This window comes from Falco naumanni, chromosome 10 (assembly GCF_017639655.2).
Source record: "Falco naumanni isolate bFalNau1 chromosome 10, bFalNau1.pat, whole genome shotgun sequence".
Lineage (NCBI taxonomy): Eukaryota > Metazoa > Chordata > Aves > Falconiformes > Falconidae > Falco > Falco naumanni.
Window position 1 is genome coordinate 19,148,382 of NC_054063.1, and position 18,278 is coordinate 19,166,659.

The following is an 18,278-nucleotide window of genomic DNA, read 5'->3' on the forward strand; positions in this document are numbered from 1 at the left end:
GGGGGAGGGGGCATTGTTAGTGTCGTTGGGAGCTCGTGACTCTATGGAGAAGTATTAGCTTTTAATTAATCACCTAAGCTGGCTTTTGGTAAGAGCCCAGCCTGTGTGGAAGCTCTGGGTGGTGGGACATTCCTTGTGCAGGTTTGCCAGTGAGACCCAGTGCCCTGACATCCCTGTTCCACCCCAGCTGTGCAGGTGCCTCTGTCCCCATGCAAAGCCCTTTACGTTTAGTGGCAGCCCCTTCCCATTGCACACGCGTGGCCGGACCCCGCCACAGCTGTTATCATGTCTCAGCTCCACAGCAGCCCAGCTGACGCACCTCTCGCGTCAGGGTGCTTATCGCACCCTTTGTCTGGGTCTCTGCTGAGAGCTCCTGAAGGTGACTTTTAAGGCAAGGCAGCAAAGAAATAGGGAAGTCCAGCACACCGCTGCCTATTGAGGGTCTCCTGACCTTTCTAGGTAGCTCCTGGGCTTCTCTTCTACTGTGGAGAAGCTCCTGGAGTTTGGAGGTGTGAGGAAAACCCACAGGTGTCAGACTTGTCTTGGACAGGCTCCGTAGCTTGTGGGAAGGCAGCAAAATTGGTGAAGTGCCTTTTTTGCTTCTTTGAACCTGGGTGCCAACCCCAGAACTTGGGATGAAGACAAGTTTTCCAATAGCTTTTGTGGTGGATGTTTGCCAAACACGCCGTGTGATTTATAGCGCGGTCTCCTTAGCCAAGAGTGGGGCAGCGGGGCAGGGGGAGTGCTACCCCCGGCAGAAAGGTCTCAGCTGATGTGAAGGGGTCACAGTGGCCGAGGAGCGCCTGCTTGTAGAAGAGGTGCCTCGGTAGAGCTATGCATGGTGAAGTGCCGCAAGCAGGCTATGGCAGAGGTCCTTGGGGATGAGCAAGGGACACAAGCACCGATGGTGGTCACTATCGGTGAGCTCTTCCAGTCAACCACAGCTTGAAGCAGGACACCGGTATGGTCGCTACCACATTACTGCGACCTCAGGAGAGGAGGTGGCTGTCACAGAGGAGCACCCCTGCGCTGACCTAGGGTCTGCAGCTGTAGAAGCAAGGTGCTGGCACAGCTGGGCACCTCACAGGCTCTGCCTGCCCTGGCCTCTTCTCGCCATGATGCTAGCCTGGCAGCAGCATCGCCTGGCCCTGCCTCAGAGCACCCTTCCGTCTGCATGGGAGGGCACCACCACCTGCTCCCCCAAGTCGCCGGGCTCTGCCGCGGAGGGACACGGTGCACAAAGGTGCCTCGCAAGTGAGCAGCTGCCCAGGTTTTTTCCCTCTAGCCAGGGTTACTGAGGGAGAGATCCCTCCGTCCGTGCACACACCCTGTCCGTTTGGCAGAATTCCTAGCTGGATTTATTTCTGCCGATTTGCTTGTCTTGGTATGAAAGGGATTTGCAGAGGGGAGAGCTGCAATTGGCCGGGGGCGGGCTGAAACCCCCCGTTCGGGGTTTTGCGGTTCAGTGGGTGACCTTTCCCCAGCGCATGGTCTGCCGGGGGGAGGCGGGGGTCAGGGTCTTCTCCTGGGCAAGGGGATGGCTGCATCACTGTGGAGCCGCGGGGTCTTTCAGGAAGGGCCGTTTTCGTTATCTGAGCTCAGGGCGGGGGGTGGGGGGTGGGGGGGGAGCTGGGCCTTCTCTTCCACTTTCTTGGCAGTGTCTTTGGCACCAAGGGCTGGCACCGACCCCAGAGGGCTGCAGACTCCCACTTCAGAGAGACAGATAAAGAAAGCACTTTCTGTCAACAAAACCCGGCCCAGCTTCCCCAGAACAGGGGAGGGGAGGAGGAGCCCTCTGGGAGAAAGGAGAGGGAAACCCACCGCTTGCCCCTGGAGGAGAGGAGCGGAGGGGAGGGGAGGAGGGCTCCTGCAAGGTCGGGAGCTGATCCAGAGCTGTCATGGCAGCAGTGGAGAAATTCCAGCATGTTCTGCAAAGCGGAGGCAAGGGTCCAAAGGGAAGGAAACCTGCATTCCCAGAGCACCCCCTGAGCCCACGCTTACAGCCCTGCCTCTGCAGGGATCGCTCTCTCCTGTGGGATGCAACAGGGACCCTCTCCGTCAGCCCAGTGAGGCCAGTGGCTCTCGCAGCTCCGCTGACAAAGCTGCTGCAGGCCAGCCAGGGTGGTGGTGGTGGTTGGGCAAGACCTGGCTCTCGTGCTCTGTGGAGCCATGTGTCTTGCATAGCTCAGGCCTGAGCCCGTGATCTCCCTTCTCCCACGTGTTCTGAACCTGGCTCTGGGAAGCCCATGTGTCCCACAGACGGCGCTTGCAAATCACTGTTGACAAACCCCACCGGTGTGTCCAGCTTCCCATGTAGTGTCACCACCCTGGCTTGTCCCACACTCCCCACCTCTGGTCTTACACTGGGATGCAGATGGGTACGGACAGATGGCAGTCCTCAAACTAAAAGGATCTGTTGATCTTCTCAGATCAGTTTCTTGGTGCTTCTGACCTGCAAAGTCTTTTTGTGTCCTTCTCATGGCTCATGCTTCCACCTCCTCTCCCCTCGCAGGCCACGACATTAATGGAGCTCTGGAACCATCTAACATCGACACTAGCATCCTGGAAGAGTACATCAGCAAGGAGGACTCGCCAGATATGTAAGTGCTTCCCCTGCTCCACAGCAGGAACAGCGTTCACTGTTGGTTTTTGTGGAGAGATGTTGAGCAATTTCCAGCCCTGCAATTCAAGAAATCATTTGGAAATCCCTGCACCTTGGCTGCGCCTCTGTCCCTCCTAAGGTTCTCCTTTACTGCTCTTTGCTCTCTTACTCATTTCCAGTTCTTCCTCCCATCTTTTCCTGGCTTCCTGCCTTTGAATTTTCCTAATCTTTTCTGTCCTCTCTCTTTCCCCTCCTAAGGACGTGGCAAAAGACTTTTTCTTAATTTGAGTAATGGGAAAGAAAGCACTAGAGGTTCAGTGTGAAAGACTAAATTCCCAGCTCAGCATGAGTGCAGGAAAGGGAAGGGTCTCCCCGTGTGTGCCGACACTGGCAAGAATGGGGGGAGCACACCTGGGGAGCAGAAAAGGTGATCTGGGCTGCAGGGTGGGAGCAGGATCTTTGGGGCTGATGTGACAAAGCGGCTTCCCCGTGCTAGTCTGTAAGCTGAAGCACGGTGAGCAGCTCCTGCTGTCTTCACAAGCTTTGAGGTTGGTGGCACTTCTGGCCTTTCCAGCTCCACAGGTGGATTTTGCACCCTTGGGGTTGCATCAGTCGTACCAACCCAGGTGACTGACCTGCCTCCCTGTACGCTCCTGCTGGTGCCACCACAATGCTGCCTGTTTTGCTCTTTTCCACGTGTCCCAGAGCACCTGAGTGACTCCATCCCCGCTGCTGCATGGCCAAGGAGGGGAGGGGTGGGCAGAAAGTACCATCTACCTGTCCCTCTGCTGAGGTTGTCCCCTTCTCTCTCTCAGCTGTTTCCCTGACATCCCCGCTTCAGCCAGCTATGCACACCCCCAGCCCTCCAGCTCAACCACCATCAACGCGCCTCTTGCCAGCTCCATCGCCAATGTGACCAACCCCGCTTCCAGCGGTTCCCTCCACCTTCCTCCCCCGGGCAGCCAGATCCCAATCCGGCATGGTCCTCCTCTGGCCAACCCTTGCGGACCCGGCTATGGTGCTCACCTCAACTGCAATAACAACAATGGCATGGTGGTGCCCAAGGGCTACCTTGGTGGCCACTGCCTAAACAACGTGGTCCCTCCAATCAAATCAGAGCCCAAGGCCTCCTACGCACCTGGGTAAGTGGGGTTGGGGTGGCAGAACAAGGGCAAATGGTGGGACGAGTGCTCCTCCAGGCCGTGGGGCCAGGAGGGCTGGTGTCATCAGTCCCGCAGTGCTTTAACTGCTGCCAGCATCAGTCTATGTGAAGCCCTCGCTGCACAGAGAGATGCTTTTTTGCAAGTGTAGGTCCTGAGCTTTCCTGAAAGTTTAGTTGGTAGGTCTTGTCAGAAAGGATCAGTGACATCCCTCACATCTGCAGGTGGTGGCAGAACTGTTGGCCCTGGGTGACCGGGATATCTGTGTGGCACATCTACAAGCATGTGATGGGAGGCTGTTGTAGCATGTATACTTTTTTAAGAAGGAAGAGACACAGAATAAATTTGAACAAGACAAAATTCAGCCTCTAGGATATTCCCATGACTATCCCAGGGAAAGATGTTAACCGGGCAGAGAGATGTGCTTCTCTTGGCCTGATCTTGTGGATGCTTCACTCAAGAAAAGAAAAATATGGTATCCGGGATGGATTTCTACTCCTTTGCAAAAAGCTCTGGATGCAGAACTGGTGAGGGGGAAGAGGACGCCTGGGATTGAATATTGCTGACGGACTCAACCGGACAATTAGTCCTGGGAGGAGAAAAGATGTGCTGCCTGCTGTCTGGAATGGTCCTGCCCAGGACAGGCAGGAGGGGAATGACCCCAGTAGGAGGGCACAGTGACATGGCAGCTGCCATCTGCAGTGGCCAAAAAGGGGCCAGACAGAGACCGTGTCGGTCAGGAGTGGTTTGGCAGGCACGGCACTGCAGCGCTGCCTGGGACGGGGGCTGGCATGCGTGAAACATTACTGCCTGAAGACCCAGGAGGAAGGACATGTCTGCTCTCCTCCTTCTCACACACCTCTCTGATCCGTGCTGCTTTCCCCCAGCCACAGGGGAGTGAAATAAGATTACCTGAAGCTGGACAGATGAAAATCCATGTGTGCAGCAGCATATTCATCAGCAAGAGCCCTTGGCACTGGGCACTAGCCGTGCCAGGAGGAGCTGTGCCATGGTCCAGCCAGTCTCTGTGCCTTCTCTGGTGGAGACGGTGGATGTCAGGGGCAGGGAGGCCATCCGGACTGCCCATCTCTACAAGCCCCTGTCTGGCTTTTCTCCCTCTGCCTTGTGCCATCTAGTGTTGCCAGCAAGTACAGCGTGGCGACTCCTGGACGTGGAAGCCTCCTCCAATGCGCTGAACCAATGATTCAGCCATAATGCAGCTCCATTGGGATGACTTTGGCCCTTTGAATGAACTTGAAAAGATCTTCCAGAAAGAGCCAAGCTAAACAAAATTTGCCCTTATTTTATTCCCAGGCCGTGGAGTTCCCCTTCACTGTGCGCCTAGAAGGCTACATACAGCTATGGGGGAACTGTGCCCCAAAGCATGACGTGATGCCTTGTTACGTCCCTTTCTTCTGCATGAATCTGATACTTTCCAGGATGTGAGAGGTCACGAGTAAGGATCGTAGCTTGCTATTAGAGGTGGAGACCTTGGTTTGGCTGTAGATGAAGTGGCTGAGCTTTGATGGCAGCATTCCTGCAGCATCCCAGAATGATTCCTCCCCATGGTACTAGGCTTTTCCCAGAGGAGCAATGCCTCACATGTTGGGTACCAACAAACCCTTCCCTTGGACTGGGTGCGTGAATTATGCACCTCTGCACCAGGGTGGTGGAAATTTTACCCTGGCCTGAAGATGTGTGAGGCCCAAGCTTCTGCCGCAGTGGGATGCGTGTTGGGGGGGGGGCTGTGAAAAGGAAAAAGAAAAGTTGGTTCAAATGAATGTCCAAGGAGGTGCTTTGGAAATAGCTGGAGACCCCGGCTGCCTGGAATCTGTGCTGGCTGGAGGTGAAATAAGGAAGGATGCAGGAGCTAACGAACTCCCTGCAGTGCATCTGTGCTGCCACTGCACATGACAGGGCTGGTCCTCAGTCTGCTGTCCCCAAGCCATGGGGGTGCTGGAGAAGGCAGCTGAGAGCTCCCCCTTTTATTTGATTGCATTTTGCAGTCAGGGGCAAATCATGCTCCTGGTGATGCTGCAGTGGAACCAGGGTGATCCAGCCAGCAGCTGTGGTGGTGCTCAGGTTCGTACAGGTCACAAGGCAGAATCCATCCCATGGGCTTCTCAGCCTCCGCTTTTGTGCATCAGAGCCCAGGTCCCAGCCCAGCTCCCCCAGAGCCTCCCATTTACCCATGGTGAAGCACATGGTCTTTCTCTGGGGAACAGATATGTCTCTGTTTGGCTTCTTTTAACTGGAGATCTCACTGGCAGGTCAGCAAAATGTCTCTCCCTGCTCCTGAGGTCTAGGGAGCCGTCATGGGGGAGCAGGGGAGCAGTGACAGCTATGGCAGTCCCGAGCTTGTCAGCTGGACGTGCCCAGGGTGACAGGGATCTGCTGTGGGCACAGCTGGGGTTTCCAACCGGAGCCTGGAGGGTGCTTTGCTCAAACTAGACCTATTGGTTGTGCTGGAAACTGGTTTAAAATGACTTTCCCTTCTCTTTTCCCCATTGTGCTGCAGCACTTTGCCTGACTCTCCCCCGGACTCTGGATCAGAAGCCTACTCCCCTCAGCAGGTGAATGGTAAGTGCTTAAAGAGAGAGAGGGGAGGAGGAAAAATAATAATAATAATAATAATCCAAACCCCAAACTCAACATCCTCCCCCTCTTTGTTCTGTGAAAGTGGTTGGCTCTGAAATCTTTATCAGACGGGAGAAAACAGGCGGCTGCAATACGTGGGGAGATTATCAGTTAGTAAATATCCCTAGACTTTCGCCTATTGTTCTGCTGCTAGTCTTTGCAAGGGGGGAGAGCGAGCGAGAGAGGGAACAGGAGAGAAGGCAAGGTGGGAATCCACTTACACGGGGAGAGATTGGCGGTGTGGCTTGTCCCTGGGCAGGGTGGGATGTGGAGCCTGTGAGCCTCCTTGTCCTGCCCTCCGCCTCGGGTGAGCCAAAGGCAAGGAGTGGGAGCGCGTCCCTGAAATGGAGCCTGGCTCGGGGAGACAGAAATGAACCCGCCGTTCAGCAGTAAGTTCCTTCCCAGCCCTTCCCTCCCTTCCAGTGGGGCCAGCTGAGCCTGGGGGTCTTCTGCTCCCCCTGCGAAGGGCAGAGAGAGCTGGGTGCCCCCGAGGTGCAGGCAGGGTCACTGCCAGACCCTCCCTGGGGAAGCCACCGAGCGTTATTCGGTTCCTCTGGTGACCTTCACTGCTCTTCGGTGGAAGAAACTCCTTGGTGAGGAAGGAAGGTTGCTTCTGGTCTCCCTTCCCCCTCGGCAGCAGCACCCTCTTCCCCAGGCTCCAGCCCCGTCCCCACCAGGAACAGCGCCTGCTCTCTTTTTTTTTGATGGAAGAGGTCAAGAGTTCTGTTTATCTTGCTAAAAAAAATCCCTGGAATTCCTCCTGGCCCTTCCTTAAATATAACAAAGAGGCCGGGTTGCTCACCACAGGGAGAGCTGCTTTGACGTGCTGGTGGAGCAGCAGCACCTCTGCTTCGGGAGGAGAGAAGGCTCCGGAGAGCACCCACAAAGCAGCTCCTTCCTGGCAAGGGAAGGATCACACTCCTGGACCTTTTTTTTCCCTGGAGCTCGGAGCACAAAGCATGGGCCCTGTGTTTCGCAAAGGCATCAGCCCCTGTTCCTGCCCTGGTTAGAAGCCTGTGGAAATTGCAATATGCTGTGGGCACAGTGAAGATGCAGTGTCTGCTCTGAGGGCATGTTCTTGGATGCTCATGCATGGGTTGTCCCTTGAATGATGCACAAGGTCTCCCAGTTTGTACACGAGCCGCCGGTGCCAAGGCTGGCCATGCTGCAGGGTCAGGACGTTCACTTAAGATGCTTCTTAAGAAACACATTTCTTGCCGTGTTTCACAGGGGAGGACATGAGGCTCCTCTCCCAGCCCTGAGGCTGCTGTCCTTCTGTGCGGGCTTGATCTCCAAGAGTTGTTCTGAGGCTGTTGGAAGTTGGGTCCATCAGTTGGGCTGAGTGGTGCCAAAGCTGGCTGGCTGGTTGCGTTGCTGAGCTGTGCTCATCTTTGCTCTAAGTTACGCGTGTGGAAGTTGAGTTCTCGTCAGGATGGCAGGAGCAAAGCTGGGTAAGGGTATGGCGTGCCCCATACCATCAATACCTGGCTGAAAATCAGAAATACTCTGTCCCAGGGATGTTGCCTGGCAGCCCCGGCCACTGCAGGAAAGCAAGGCTGCTCCTTGGTCCTGATCTCCAAGCTCCCGAGGATGGAGACCTCCCGATCTCCCTGGAGCCCTCGTGCTTGGCCAGGCTGTCCCTGAGACAGCTCCAGAAAGGAGGCTGGCCAGGGAGCAGGACCCTGCTGCGAGCATGGGCAGAGGAATCCAGTCCGATGTGTGCTGGAAAAGTGCCCTGAGAGATCTCAGCAGGTAGCAGAAAGCCTTTGAAGGGAGCAGGATGGGTGGAAGCGGCCCTGCCCCAGCAGCCCTCAGTAGGAGGGCTCAGCATGAATATATCTCACTTTTCCAGTCCTCGCAACGGGAGGAGTTTTCTGATTCCTGGTCAAATCCTTTGGCCTCATTGGTCAGCCACAGCCTGGCTGTTCAGAGAGCAAAGTCCATCCATCCAGCCCAGCGCCTGGCTCAAGGCTGCCTGGTGGCACCTGCTTGGGGGGGCAGGACCCAGCAGGTACCTTCCCTGCTATCCCCCTCCACGTCCCCTGTAGTAGGGCCCTGGATGTGTTTTCTCTCACCTGTGCTTTGCTGCTGTTTAGCTTAAGCAGATGTCCACAGCAGGGTGCAAAGAAGCTTTGTCTTGCACTTAAACCACCTGCAAAGTTACAGTCCCTCCCCACCCCTGGGCTTCTTTATGTACCCCAGGGCCAAATGCCCCCGGAGATGGTCGCTCTTCTCTGCAAAGACCTTGGTACCCTGTGGGGACACCTGAAGGTGCAGGCTCATGCAGACACACCTCCAGCCATTAGGCAAAAGCTGTGAAAACAGATGAGCTTTGTCCTGATGAAGAAAAGGTGGGTGGAGGCTGGTTCTGTGGGGCTGGGGACCAGGCTGTGTGCTTCCCAGCGGCAGGGAAGCCTGCTGAAGAGCTCCTGCTCCAGGGCCGTGTATCAGCCGCACGTTTTGTCACTGCCTGGAACTTTCCAGTTTCTCTCAGGTGATGTTCTTCAGCTGGGTATCAGCACCAGGCTTGCTGATTTTTTGACTAGACTTGTCCGAGCGTTGTTTGTCGGCATTGATGCTGGATGCTGGGAAGGTCTCAGGAGGGTAACAGGAGTTTAGCTGGTCTTTTTGCCGTTATTTAAAGACCGTGCTGTCAATCTCCTTAGCAAGCACAGGCTTTTGGAATGGTATTGAGATCTGTTTTAATTCTAGGATGGGAGGGAAGGACTTCCATGCAGGAGAAATGTTAAACTTCCTCATAAGGCTTCTATTTCCTGCTTCTCCAGGACCTGCCTGTTAATGCCTCAAATACCCACTCATCTACATCCAGGGTGTTCAGTCGCATTTTCCTGGGAAAATTTGTAAATTCTTTCAGGTTATATTTTTCTCAGTATGACATCTTTAGCATGCACTGTTCTGAGAAGTTTCTCTCACATGTAAAATCTTGAGATATTTCTATGCACAGATTTTCCTGCGTGGGTCTGCTCACAGTCTCTGTCAGCTCATTTCTCATGTGCCTTGCACTAAAGCTGGTGATCGTCCTTTTAGTTTTCCTGTGTTTTTTTTTCACTGCGTTTCTTCACTTGCAGAATCTGGTGGTGGAAGGGTTTGATTATGCTAAAGAAGCATGTTCCAACTGAAAATTTTCTTCTCTTTACAGTTTCTTTCTCCTCTGTACAGCTTCTTCAGTGAGGATGGAGAAGCTGGCATAAGAGATTACAGTTCATCAGACTCAGATCTTTGCCTTCCACTTGCTCATGGCACAAACTCCTTCTTTTCTTTCTTAGAGTGTGTTAAAACATAAAAAGAAGCTGCTGAAATGATGCCAATGCTGACTGTTCCCAGAAAGTCTGAGTGGGCACTTAATCCTGTCATTCTGGCTGAGCTCTGACAAGAATGGTATTAAAACTTCACCGGTGTGGTCACTAGTGTGACCGGTCCCCCCGAGCTGTAGGCAATGTGGTACAAACAGCTGAGTTCAGAGAAGATGGAAATCGTGTCCTGCTCCGTCTGAGCACTGAGCCTGTCCGAGTCTTGCCAGCACACCAACTTTCTCACCAATGCCTGTGTGTTTTTTCTTTCATAGAATCATTCATATTATTTCCTTTGGTCCAATCACCAATTTCTAGTCATTCTCAAGGCACGTTGGGTGAGATTTAACCACATTGCTTTGCATGCTTTACTTTTTTGCTCTTAGCCTCCAAAAGTGTTTTGGTTCTAGCAAAAGCCCTCGGCTGAGCTGTTCGCCCTCGCTGCACGTTGGGCTCACAGCTACCCGGGGGCTGCAGCTGCAGACAGGCAGGCGGATTTGCATGCCCCTGCACGCACACGCCTTTCTTTTGATGGTGATATAGTCAAATCGACCCTAAACACGGCATGGCTTTAGTATCCAGTCCCAAATGGAGGAGGAGAATGGTAGGATGACATTTGAATGTCACTTTTTGTATATTGAAATGTAGAGATCAAAGTCTCCTTCTGGTTTAAATTTAAAAAAAAACAAGTGCTCTCATGGAAATCCTAAGTGGTGATGCTGGTGACCTGGAGGTGTTCAGGTCATTCAGTTCTCTCTTCTCTAGTTGTTCCCATGCCCATCTCTGCTCTTGTTGGAGACACACAACCAGTGTCCTCACGTGGTGGTACTCCAGCACAGCAATGAGCTGCCTTTGGTGCCTCTGGCCCAGGCTGTGGGCGTCCTTGGCACATCTCTCTGCTGGGACTGCAGAGGAGACGAGGCAATGCACCAAGCTGGGACCCCCAGCTCTCGGCTGACTAGGCTTTGTGGGATGAATCCCACCCTTGGCTTCTCAAGGCTCTGTCAGTGGCTGGGAGTTTGTTTTCTTGGCAGGGTGTTGTGGCCCCACAGCTACAAGGAGCTCTAGCATCATGAAGTGGGCTTTCTTTGCCACAAGAGCATGTTGCTGGGCACTTCTCTTGCGCCGTGCCCAGAATCCATAAAATTAAGCAAAGTTCAGGTGCTTCAGGTGCTTTCTCTCCAGCTCCGCATCTCCAGGCACAGGCTTCAGACCCTGTTGCTGACTGTTGAACCTTTGCCCCCAGCTGTGCTTTCTTGGTCCGTGCAGTTCCTCGGTGCTGGAATATTGTCGTTGGTGGATTTTCTGTTTGAATGGAAATACAAAGCCAAGACAAAAGCTGCCTGGGAATTCCTAGAGGCATGTCTTTGGTGCAGAGCATCCACTTGAGATACCTAGGTTTAGCAAATATCAGGACTGTTTGTGGGAAATGGTCCCTGTTGTCACCCAGCCTGAGGACCTGGTTGCCTTTGGTGTTTTGGTTCTTTGAGCTTCCAGATGCTGGGCCTTGCCTGCTCCCCTCGTGCTTACCCCTTCCAGTCTCACCTCTTCTCAGCAGAGGTGCAGCACAAGACACCTGGTTTCGTAGCATTGTGTGTCCCTTTCTCAGCTGGCCAGCCGGGCCCTGCTGGGTCCCTGCTCTGTACGTACCCCTTGGACAGACTCTGATGCTGACAGCAAAGGCTTCTGGCGTGAGAAAGGGAGCGTACTGCTGGGGAGCCCTGGCCGTGTCTGGGGGGTGCTGGGGCCATTGAGGAACCTGGGAAGAGGAGTCAGTGGAGGGCAAGGTGGCCACTGCAAGGCGCAGGGGGTGGCTGAGGAGACGTGGCCATGCTGGGGCTAGGCAGAAGAGGCAGGGAGGTGCAGGCTCATGGAGGTAACCAGGATTGGGATGGTTCAGAGGGAGGGCAGTGCTGTGTCTGTGCTGGACCTGGGCTTAGGGAACACAGCGCGTGGCCCTACCTGCTGGTCTAACAGCTATTACCCTTTCTCTCTTTCAAGATCCTCACCTCCTCCGGACCATGACCCCCGAAAACATGTGCCACATGACTCCCCCTTCTCGCCTGGAGCACCCTCCGCCACCGCCTCCGCCTCCACCACCCCACCTTCAGGGTCCCCCGCCACCACCCCCTCACCCACACCAGCAGCAGCACAACCCTCACTACCCCAGCCTGCAGCGAGACATGTACATGAAGGCTGAGCCCCTGATGCCACCGTACGGCATCGGGCAGGGCATGGCGCCTGCCGACCTCCACCATGCCCAGCAGTCGCAGATGCTGCACCAGCTACTCCAGCAACATGGAGCAGAGTAAGGCCTCAGGGTGCTGGGGATTTTCAGAGCTATTTGTGTGATTTGGGAAGGGGGGATGAGGGAATGGGATGCTGGGGGCTTGCAGAATGCATGAGCAGAATTACTGGGTTTAACTGCAAGTTAAGGAGTGTGCACCGGTTCTGTGGGAGTGAGCTGGGGAAGCATTGAGGAGGGGGTGACCTAAAGTGTGGGGCAGAGGTTTGCAGTGCATCGTTCAGAGTTGGGTGGTGGGGACAGATAAGAGGAAAGCAAAGGTGCAGCTCAGCACATGGATGGCACAGAGCTTGGCTCTCACAGGGCGGGTGGGCACAGCCTTGTGGGAGAAGGTGGTGACAGTGCTGAAGGAGCCTGCGGCTCCCTGCAGGAAGGTTTTGGTTTTTCTGTGAGATCCCAGCTTTTTCCTGGTCACAGGCTGCGGGGTCGTTACCTCTCCACCTCTTGCTTTCCTGCTCAGCCTTTGCTTTCCCGCGGGTCTCTGCAGCCTCCCGGTGCACCCTGCCAAGAAGCGGAAACACTCCGAGTCGCCCCCCAACACCCTCAATGCACAGATGCTCAACGGGCTGATAAAGCAGGAGCCAGGTATGGGGTCCGTGCCACTCAACCCTGACAGAGTCCAAACGCCTCCCTGGCACCAGCCGGGAGCGCTTTCACCAGGTATGTGGTTTCTGCCCCCCTCCCCATCCCCCTTCCCTTAATACCCTCAGCACACAAACCCCTGCTGCCAGCCCGGGCACCCCGCTGGGCCAGGGCACTCGGGAGGAGGGTACGTGGGCACCCCAGGGTGCCAGCTGGTGGGGCTCACCCCGGCTGGGCCCCCAGGAGGAGGGCAGGGTGGTGAGTTCTTCCTGGCCCAGACCTCATGCCCGTGGCGGTGCCCTGGCAGTCAGGAGGCAAGCTTCAGGCCAGCCGCAAAGGCAATGCCCGTTGCTTCCCTGTGCTCTGATCCAGCTGGATTGCTGTTGGAGTGACTGAAATAGGTGTTTTCCCCTCACCGCAGGCCTGATTCAAGATAATGACAGCTTGAACGGCTCCTACTTGGATCCCAACTACCAGTCTATAAAGTGGCAGCCACATCAACAGAACAAGTGGGCAACCTTGTATGATGCCAACTACAAAGAACTGTAAGTAATTCATCCACCTTCGGAGAAAGGCAGGTTCACCTTTCCTGTATGAGTGGCAAGGGGTTGGGGGCATTGTACTCACAAGATGGGACAAGGATCTCCCCGGGCTCCCCCTTGTCCTCTCCTGTCACCTGCTGATCTCTGCTTGCCTGCGCTGTGGTGGAGATACTCTTCCCACTGTGCCTTTGCCATGGGGAAAGTCACTGCTCTGCACTTCTGCAGGGCTGGTGGAAGGTTAAGGGATGGGGCTGGCGCTGCAGGAGCCAGCAGAAGGCAGGTCAGGAGCCCCTCAGACCTTGGTCTGCCGTGGAGGGTTGCATTGGTAACTACAGCCTTGCCCAGAGTGTGGTCTGGACCAGCAGCACCCTTTCCTCCTGCCCAGGCTTGACCAGGGTCCTGGGTTTTAAAAAAGTATCAGAGGATTTCCTAGACAATGCATAGCATGGATGACTGGAGGTAATCTAGAGCCACTTCAGCACAGCTTGAGAGCAGCATGGAAAGGAGCCTGAGGAGGAGGAGGAGTGGGAGTAGTTGAAGGGCAGAGGAGGAAAGGAGAGGAGAAAGAAAAGAAGGGGGAAGGGGCTGAGGCAAGCTGGGAAGCCAGGAGGGGCAGCGAGGTGGCAGAGGCAAAGGCAGTAGGTGGAGAGGAAAGCTGGTGTGGCTGAGGCCGGCAGGGGAGCAGACAGCGGCTGGTGGGGCTGCATGGGGCTGGAAGGGGGCTGGGGCAGGGAAGGGTGGAGGCAGCGTGTGGACAAGCTGCGTAGGGAAAGAGGAGTGCTCATGAGGAAACCGCTCTGGATCCTCCCTGCATTCCTTGGAGGTGACAGAGAGCTGGTAAGCAGCAGGCTGGGTTCCAGGAACCGCTTGCCAAGCAAATGAACCCCCCCGTTTCCCCTCCTTTTTGCACAGCCAGTGGCTGGTAGGGGTCCTCTCAGGGAGCGTGGAGGAGTGGGCGCTCTGATGTCTGTGATACCGAATAACACAAGACTATTACCACGCCTTGCCTGGATGGTGCTCAGAACGGGAGCCAAGGACCCCAGGCGAGGCCAGTCGTGGAGGCAGGATGGGATCAGTGATGTGCAGGGAAGCTGCTGCTGCAAGCCCCAGCCCTCCTGCACACAGTTCTCCTCAGCCAGCCCTAGTCCTTGTACCATCTTTAAGGCAGACCAGGTGGTGACTGAGGCACGCCATGGGTTGTTGAGGCATGCCAGGGTTGTTCCCCTGTGCAGAAGTGGCTATTGGAGTTGGTTACTTCTTTGGGGACATCCTGTCATTTGCACAGGCTGTTTGTGCTGTTTCCCCAGCCACAGCAATAGAGGGTTAATCTGGGGAGCTGGTTACTTCTGGTTTACCAGACTGTTTCCATAAGGGAAGCATCTCCTACCTTCAGGTGGAATGTCAGCTACTTCTGGGAACTTGTGAGCAGCTCCACGGTCCAGTCCTGCTCTCCACCATCAGTTTGCTTTGCTGTGGGGGGCAGGATGGGGGAAGCCAGCTATCCCTCACGGAGCGTGCACACCCCACAATCCCCAGTTCCTGCGTTCCCGCACAGGGCAGTGTTTGCATCCAGCCCCCGCCTCCTCTGAACGCTGCCTGGACACGTCATCTCCATGGTTTGGTTTTCAGGGCATGGGTGTCACTGCGTGGTTGTGACGCTGCCGGTTTTCTACCCGACAAAGTCACCTTTGCCTTTTGCTGCTGTTCTCGCTTTTCCCAGACTCCGGTTTTGTGCTAGTACTGCCTCCCACCTGTGAGCCTCAGTATCTTTGCCCTCTGTCAAAGGATTTTGGAGAAGTGGAGGCAGCAGAAGCGAACCTCTCCTCTCTAACTTGGGCAATGCTTGCTCACAGCCTGTCAGTCCCTGGAGCAGGCTCTTTTCCACCATCAGTCTCTGCAGGGCTTTCACCGCGTGGCAGAAGCACAAATGCACCTTGTGCAGGCAGCAGGCTCCGCAGCATGCTGTGCATCGTAGTAGCAAACCTTTCACGCGGCCTCGCTTTTCTCTTTGACACAATGAGTGTCCCCCTTTTCCTTCCATCCCACTGTTTACCTGCGCTGGGTAAACGGTTTCCCATCAGAAACACGTCACAACTCTTTCAGCTTGTCACGGACCATCTGCAGATGTTGCAGTCCCAGCTCCAGAGGTTTGCTGTGCACCCTGGTGTCATACAGTCAGATTGGCAGAGGCAAACTGCACAGGATTTTCTGCTGGGCACAGAGAAGTTGCTGAAGTGCAGCAAACCACAGCTTGTAACTTCTGCAAACCCAGCCCAGCTCTGCCATGTTCCTGGGGTCTGGGCTCGAGATCGCTTGCCTAATACCTGCTCTTAGGATTTAGGGCAAAAGCCAGAGCAAACCTCCTTCTGTGGCATTTAGGTCATCATCCCGTTGTGTAATGAATAAATTCCTTTTAACTGACATCACGTAGATTTTATGAACCCACTTGTGGTGCTGGATTTGGCCAGAATTAAGGGTTAAGGCCAGGGGCTGATTGATTAGGTTTTAGTTACAAACTGCTGCAGTGGAGCCTTCCTCCCTGTAGTGGGGTCAAGGCCAGCTAGCTCCAGGGGAGCCTGCGCAGGCGGCACCTGCATCTCTTTTGAAGTGGGAGATTGGTTATTTCTGCTGGTACAGCACTGCACTGGAATAGAGCTGTGAGAAACACCAAAAGATCAATCTTCTCTTCCTTCCTCTACAATGGCATTTTTTAGGTTAAGTCATGTTTTAGCCAGTAGGAGTCTTCCCCTTCCTTTCTGCCTTTTGAGTATACCCAGCAAACGAGTGGGCATCTGTGTCTCTTCAAGATCCATGAGTATTCCCACAATTTCATTGCCTCTGAGATCAGGGACTGGCCATTCCCAGCCTGTTTTCTGCTGGAAGCTGCCCTCTGGTTTGTAGGTGCTGTTGGAGTTTCCTGCCCCTGGAGGGAACATATTTTCCCCTGTGATCCAGGTGCCCCCAACTTATTTGCAGCCCCAGGAATCTGAATTATCTAAATCATCTGATTTTTTCCTACTCTTGTTCTTAAGAAAAGCGACCAGGAAGGTGGGTTAAGAAGGGAGACTGTACGAAGGGGGTCAGGTTCTCCCCCCAGGATGGTAGTCAAGAGCTTGTCCATGTCTTTAATAGTGGTTGCAGCACGCAGAGAGCAGCGCTGTGCCCTGATGTGGACAGAAATTGGCTTCTCAAACACTGTTCCTGCTCCACCCGGCTGTGTGCGAGGAAGAAGAACCTTCATCCAGCCTGTAGCATTTCCACCGAGCGGGGCAAGCACTCACATCCTCCAGGGAGGGGAATTTATCAGCTTTTCCTCCTGTTCTGCCTCACAGAAAGCCAGTCCAGTGGGTATGGCTGCACAGGAGAGATCCAGCTCTGCTTCTGCATCTATCCATGACACTTTCTGTTGGGCTAGTGGAATAATTGCTTTGTCAGTACTTTATTTAATATGGTTTTGAATGTGTTTTATGCTGATGCCTGTGGATTTATGTGTAATGTTCCATACTAAGCAAAATCTTCCAGGGCAAAAAAAAAACACCCTAAATGATACTCCATGTTCTCCTCCTGCACACACAAAATTAGGGCCCTTAGTATAGAATCATTTAGGTTGGAAAAGACCCTCAAGGTCATCGAGTCCACTAGTAACCATCGCTGAAAGTTTTTTGTTCCTCATAAGAGTTTCCTGCTGCGGTTTGGGATGATCAGTAGCCCTGAGTGAGTTTGTTCCAGCTGGTGTCAGCACCCTTCAAGCCCATGTAACAGCTCTCCCTTCTTATGCAGTAGGTGTAGCTGTGGCATCAGATCATATTTGTACCTTGTGCCGGTGAATAAGTGGAAAAATTCATCTCTGTTCAGTCGTTTTCCTGGCAGAAGGCTGCAGAGTAGAGGCCCTTCAACCATTTCTCTTATCCCGCTGTTCTGGGCCGTATCGCGGAGCCAGGCTCCTTCTCAGCCCTTGCCGTGGCTGATGGGGACAGCATAGCGGGGATCTGAACTGATTCTGTAGTTCCTAAGTAGCTTTTTCTGCCTTCTAAGAGACCTGTACAGTGAATTTGATTGTGTGAGTAGCACCAGATTCCCTGTCCCCCGGCAGGCGTGGAGCAGCCTGTGGCTGCTCTGCCGGGAGGAGAGCAAAGGGGAGCTGGGCTCTTATGAACTGCATAGATTGAGTTTTGACACAGACTTCCTAGAAGTAGGCTGGATTAAGGAAATGGAGGAAAGAAGGGAAGGGTTGCTGCGTGGATTCAAGCAGAGGTGCCTGGAAACCTGTCTTGGCTGTCCTGGGCTTGTGTCCCAGGCTTTGCTTGGTTGAAGGAGACCAAAGTCCCTGGATCCGTTTCATTGATAATATATTTCTTCTTGGCCTTTTGCACTGTTTTTGTGGTTTTAGACTCATTGAACCTTCAAAAGGGTTAGCTGGTTTCCAGCAGCGGGGCTGAAGAGGCCTGGAACCAAGCAGTTCGCTAATTTACTCCTGGGAGCAGGAGCAATCCATCTCCCTGACAGCATGCTCTGATAAATGCCAGCAGGCTCCCTCCTCCCGCTGCCCGCTGGTTTGCAGTTTGAGGTAAGGCAGCTGGCGAAGGGAGTGCAGTGCCCAACAGAAACATTTCCATGCTGGGACCAGAGCCTCTCTGCTCCGACCCTGGGAACTGGGCTGGTTCCATTCTCTTCCCATCAAGCAAACCGGTGCTCTCCCAGTGCTCTGCCCCAAAGCTCCGGTCTGGGGGCTAAACCTGAGCTTTCAGGCTTGCGCTCCACGGTTGGAAGGGTCCTTACAAGCAGCACCAAGCTTGGCCTTGCTGCAGATCCTGCATCTCACTGAGGGGACAGGGACCAGTGTGACATGGTCCAATGCTGCTGGATGTGTTTTGGGTTAGGTGATTGCCCTGTCCACCAGCTTGGCTAATCCTGTGGTGATGGATCACTGAAGTCTCACTCCCTGATGCTGCAAGCGCATCTCAGGCAGCTGAAGGGACCACGCGTGGTGCTGAGCTGTGGACACACCACTGGGGCTGTGTCAGTCATGCTGCTCAGCTGTAGGTTCCTCCATCTCGGTGTTTGTAACCTGGAAGAGAAAGGAAGCTGGAATTGCATGGAATTAGTGAATGGTCCTTGATTAGGGCGTCTCCAGACATT

The 18,278-nt window shown here is 54.3% G+C and overlaps 1 protein-coding gene across 5 annotated transcripts in view; it reads left to right on the forward strand.

Moving 5' to 3' along the window:
• The window catches only part of MYRF (myelin regulatory factor), a 64,197-nt gene that overhangs the window by 24,907 nt on the left and 21,012 nt on the right, over positions 1 to 18,278 (forward strand). For 3 of the 5 annotated variants that reach the window (XM_040609579.1, XM_040609583.1, XM_040609582.1), the window contains exons 2-7: positions 2,513 to 2,600; positions 3,418 to 3,744; positions 6,281 to 6,342; positions 11,712 to 12,018; positions 12,503 to 12,675; positions 13,019 to 13,142. In XM_040609579.1, coding sequence (XP_040465513.1) covers positions 2,513 to 2,600; positions 3,418 to 3,744; positions 6,281 to 6,342; positions 11,712 to 12,018; positions 12,503 to 12,675; positions 13,019 to 13,142 — 1,081 coding nt within the window. The remainder of the gene's footprint in view (positions 1 to 2,512; positions 2,601 to 3,417; positions 3,745 to 6,280; positions 6,343 to 11,711; positions 12,019 to 12,502; positions 12,676 to 13,018; positions 13,143 to 18,278) is intronic. The other 2 variants (XM_040609580.1, XM_040609584.1) reach the window with 2 other exon arrangements.